At 44.5% G+C, this 5,225-nt stretch overlaps 1 protein-coding gene across 1 annotated transcript; it reads right to left on the minus strand.

Moving 5' to 3' along the window:
- Window positions 1–671: 671 nt before the first annotated feature.
- On the minus strand, window positions 672–4,384 carry LOC102567470 (gamma-crystallin B). The gene is made up of 3 exons (XM_059726261.1): window positions 4,376–4,384; window positions 2,821–3,063; window positions 672–1,672 (listed from the first exon to the last, which is right to left on the minus strand). Exons 1-3 carry the CDS (start codon window positions 4,382–4,384, stop codon window positions 1,403–1,405), a joined length of 522 nt encoding a protein of 173 aa, XP_059582244.1. The 3' UTR covers window positions 672–1,402.
- Window positions 4,385–5,225: the final 841 nt, after the last annotated feature.

Below are 5,225 nucleotides of genomic sequence, written 5' to 3' on the forward strand. Positions count from 1 at the left end.
ACAGCTTGAGCCTCCTTCCTGGTTTTATAGATGGCCTGTTTGGCCAGAGCCAGTGGAAGGTTGACCAGGAGGTCTTGGTGCTTGGTGGGGCTGTAGATGGGGACTGTAAACAAAAAAAGGCGTGGGGAATAGTGTGGCCATCCTCAGTAGGAGGTTCTGTAGGAGGCGGGAAAGGGGCTGCAGCCTGGCATATTCCAAGTAGGCATGTCTGGGCCATGTCTGCTCACAGAAGGGACAGGTGTTGAGGGTGTCAGTGAAGTGTGCCAGATACATGCCCAAGGCAGTGGCTTTGTGAAGGTGCTGCCAGCTGAGTTCCTCAGTGGCTCGTGACATTAAGATAGAATATAGACTTGTCCACCGGGGACCCTTGTCCTTGCTGAGTGTCCCGCCACTTCATGTCCAGGTGAGACATAAGCATGGGATGGTGGAGGGTTTGGACCACAAACATGTAGAGCTGTTGGTGATGTGCAGTTTGGAAGTGGACTGGTTTGGTGTCCCCCAGCCTGCTAAGATGGTGAGATGGGGAGCTCCATGGAGCCTGCTGAGTCAGGGCCCCCACAATGAGCTCAGGAGGGCTGGGGGATACCAAAGGTAGGTCAAATGCAGGATTATTATTGTGCTTTTAGGATCAGTGAGTATTTTCCTTGATAAATGAGGTAGGATGACAGATAAGCTCAAAAGGTTTATTCAGCAACATCATACCAATCTTACTATTACTGCAGATTGCCAGGAAAAGATTTGTTAACAGAGGTAGTATGTAGCAATGTGAAATGCTTTGCCCCAGTCTAGTCCATGTGTCCTGGTACTGAAGAATTAGTTAAAACTCTTAACTTCCACTACACATCTAGAACTAGGATGCTACTTGCAGGAGAACTATGGGACCAATTATGCCAGGTTTTCTCACTGGATAGTACTTCCATGAGAAATGTTTCAGGCTGCCCCCTAAAGCTACAGCTCCCAGGGAATGGAGGTGCAGAACATAGCCCAGTAACTCTATACTATGGGAACAAACACTCAGATGAGGAATCTCTGTTAGGATTAGGGAAACCAGGAAGCTGAATGTTTGCTTCTCTTCCTACAGGAACGGAGAATAGTTTTTTACTGAGGGCCAAATCATGCAGCAGTTTATATACACCTCACTCTGCAGATCAAATTCCCCTTCAGCATTTTACGTTCCTTTATGTGTTTCATACTTGGTTTTCTGACCCAGGGCCAAAGTCATGAGCACAATGCTGCACACTTTCCTTGATGTTAGACTTGTGAGGAAGGTGAACAAACTGGATCATTTTGTCCCAGCTTAACTCCATTAGGCAGGCACCTTTCAAAATCCCACCTTTCAAAATCCCAACAGAGTAACATAACCAATGAAAAGAAGCATTCACCACTTGAAGATGTGTATGGTTTAGTAACTGTCCACCGCGCGCTTCAGGGATCCAACCCTGGAGGTTATGGCTTCCCACTCAGTGATCCTCCTGTACTCTCTGGGTCTCAGGAGGTACTGTCGTCCTCGGTAGTTTGGCTGCTCATAGAAAATCCAGTATCCTTCCAAAACTTGGCAAGACTGGATATCTCCATAATGAAATACTTCATGGAGAGAAGGACAGTCATGCATGAACTCCATCATCCTGCCTCCAAAGTCAGTCTTCTCATAAATTTGGATCCTGCTGGTGCCCTTGAACTGTGGCAAACACACAAGGATATGGGATGTAAGCAACAGTTGTCTGTCTGTAGGTCATTCTGCTTTTAAGTCACTAATGAAAAGTAAATGAAAGATCCCGTTTGCTTAATCAGTTAAAAAAGGCCTCATTCATTCCTTACTCAGTAGTGAATTAGACCCTTTTTCCTTCAGAGCTACACAAAATGAACCCGAGCAGATGTCAATGAAGTGACATTGGTTTACATTATTTGGGAACTGAGTCTTGTTTGTATGTATTTTATCTTCCTTTAGGAACAGACAGGATAGGGTAAGTGGTACCTGGATGGCCAGTGTGTGCCTAAGCTAACAGTTTTCTAAACATGAATATGGTCCAGGGCATGGGATAATTTTATTTATTTATTTGTGTGTTAGATTTGTAAACTATCCTTCCCCAAAATAGGTTCAGGGAAACTTACAATGAAAGACAGTATGTGTTACAGAAGCAGGATATTAATATAAGAAAGTAGAAAATAAAACTCTTCTCCCAAAGATCCCTGGAAATTCAAAGCAAACCCCACTTTACTCACTCTCAATCTCTCAGCTTTTACAAGGATAAGGGCACTAGATAAAGGTTTTGGGGGACTGGTTTCTTTAGATGACTCTGTTCATTTTCCCAAATTTAAACATTATATCCAGAGAGAAACTACATACCTGGCACAACATAGACAATTTCACCAGAAATGGTTTATGTCTGACTCAGATATAAAAAATGGAAAACAAGATCTTCAACTGGGGTGTATCAGGAAACCTTAGTAATAGGAAGAGCTATCAGCCATTCATAACACAATGACAGAGTAAAGGAGGGTCTTGTGATTGAGGCATTAAACATGAACTCAAGTAATACTTGGTCCAACTTGAAGCTCTGCTACAAACTCCTCTGTGACCTCCACTGGCCTGCTTTCTGCATTCTTAGGCAGCTAAGCCACTTTTGAAATCTGCCTCAAACTTATCACCCTTCTGTGTCCTTCTCTATCCTGGCCTTCTCTCTCAGTCAAGACTGCAGGGTTTCTAGGGCTGGGACTGTGTCTGCAGCACCCAGCATAGGGAGGCCTGAGCTTGGCAGAGTCCACTCACTGTGTTTTCATACCAGTAAGAGTCAACCACAGCAATGCCAGTGAATTTACCTGTGGGATTAGGATGCAGGACCTGATGGAGTCATTGAATCCCATCCACTGCTGGTAGTCTGAGTATCTTCCCCTCTTCAGGAAGTACTGATGGCCTGTGCAGTTGCTGCGCTCGTAGATCATCCAACAGCCACTTTCCACCCTGATGGAGTTGCAGCGGTTTAGGTAAGGCTGCATATCTGGCTGATCTGAAGTAACCTCATAGGAGTGGCCCTCAAAGTTTCTGCCCTCATAGAAAATGATCTGCATAAAAATGAAAGGTAACACTCATAATATTAGAAAGCCTTGGTTTTAAACAGTGGCTCTGGCCTTCTGGTTCTGCAACCTTGACTTTCTGGTTCTGATCTACAATCTTTCCGAAGCAGTGGAAAGGCTTGCACTGTCCTCACTGTGTATCAGGGCTAAAAAATCATCAGGATACATGGATGCAGAAAAAAGTAATGATTTTCCCCTGATCTGGCCACAGAAAGCAGACTACAGCTGTGACTGAGCACAAGTGCATGGCTGCAGACATCTTGAAAAATGGCTGATCAGGTGAAAATCTGAACTGTCATTGCATGAGGTATCAGGTAAAGATATTTAAAAATGTAGCGTCTTCTATACCTTGTTTCTGCGGAGCTCTCAGCCTGTTGCTGTCTTCAGAATGGGAAGGGGGAAAGGGAGCAGAGGGAGTTCAGTCCGGGGGGTTATCAGCCTCCCCAGAGGGTGGATTGGAACGCCCTAAGGTGGTGGTGGTGGTGGGGGGGGGTCTTCAATTCACCCACCCCAGCATTTCCCCCCTCCCATTCTGGAGCACTGGCAGAGTGGCCACTGCTTTGGGAAGCTGGCTGCAGGCTCCTAGCCAGCAGCTAGATTCTCGTCCCCACTGGAACCAACAGTGAACTTCTGTTTGGTCTGGGGTAACAGTGCAATTCAGAGCTTTTTACAGACAACGGTCTGAGTTACAGCTGGAAGCTGCATTTCTCTATGCACCCTTAAGGAAGCCCAGACACATGTTTTCTAGTTGGAAATGAATATGAGTGTAAGAGACATTTGCAAATGTCCCTGTTTGGGATCCTACAACCCTAGGGTTTGCTGGGACTCTCAGCTGGTCAGATAGACATCGTGTGTTAGATTTCTGGGAATCTAGGAAGACAGAAACATTAGCCATTTTGGTGTGCTACAGAGTTTAAGGATTTGACAATGCTAGAGCAGCCGCACAGAGAAACCAGGCCAGGAAGGACCATCCCTCCTATAACGCAGGTGCTATGCTCATTGAATGGAGTGGCAATGCTCTCACTGATTTTAATAGACTGAACCCAGATTCTGGTCCCCAACATTTGTAAGGCATTTGTTTAACACCTCAGTCATAGTGAACAGTCAAATAGCAGCAATCATGAGCTTTTAAGTAATGACAAACAGAAAATTAGTCAAACAAAACTGAAAATAAGACCTGTGTGTATATATGTATGTATGTATGTATACACACACATACACACACACACACACACACACACACACACACACACACACACACTCTCTCAATTTTATAAAATAGACACTATTTTTTTCTTACCTTTGCCATTTTAGCTCCTATTTAGATGAAGATTGCCATGTGCTACATGGAGGAAGTGACCCTTTATATAGGAAACACTGTGCTGGGTTCACATGGATTGGCAAAAGAGACCATTTTGCTCAGTAAAGCAAATTAACAGTCCTCTGTTCCTCTACACCATCATTTTTCATTGTAAACTATTGTGGATGTCTTCTGTTTACTGGGTGGGAAGATTATTGTTAAGGTCAATAACTAAAGGATCAGGGCAAAGAATATGTTGAACAATTTTGTCATTATGTCACAGAGGGTCTCGTGTTCAAGAGAAAATGCTGGAACTGCTGCCAGGGAATTGTTTTCTGGCATTTATTGTTAATTACTCATTGTTCCTGATCCCATGTGACAAAGCCTTTAGAGCTCTCCTGATATGCGGAGTGTACCTGAGCTGCATGGAACAGGGCAGGTGAGAGAAGCCTTCCAGTGATCAGATGAGATGTTTTCTGTGCTTGTTTCCTTTGTCTCTGAAAAGGGAGGCCACATGGCTGTTGAGATCATGGGACTTTTGTCTTGTATTCCAAGTTCCAGTGTATAGTCTCCACATGGTCTTTATTATAAAAATTCCACAAATTTGCACATCTGGCTTTTGTCAGCTCCAGGCTAATATCCTTCCTTCAGTCTGTGCGCCTCCAAAAGAAAATGATCCCAGAATGTTTCCTTTTAACCTGAAGGGAGTTGAGGATTTCACCCAAATAGCCTGTTGTAATCAGCATCCCATCTAGCTGGGTTCAGTTTCTCTGGCCTGAGTCCAGGTTGATCTGAGTGTGAGCATGTTCTTCCTGCCTCGCTAGGAGTTTGACAGAGGTTTGCTTTGGGC

The sequence above is a fragment of the Alligator mississippiensis genome, chromosome 4, assembly GCF_030867095.1.
Source record: "Alligator mississippiensis isolate rAllMis1 chromosome 4, rAllMis1, whole genome shotgun sequence".
In the NCBI taxonomy this organism is placed as follows: Eukaryota; Metazoa; Chordata; order Crocodylia; family Alligatoridae; genus Alligator; species Alligator mississippiensis.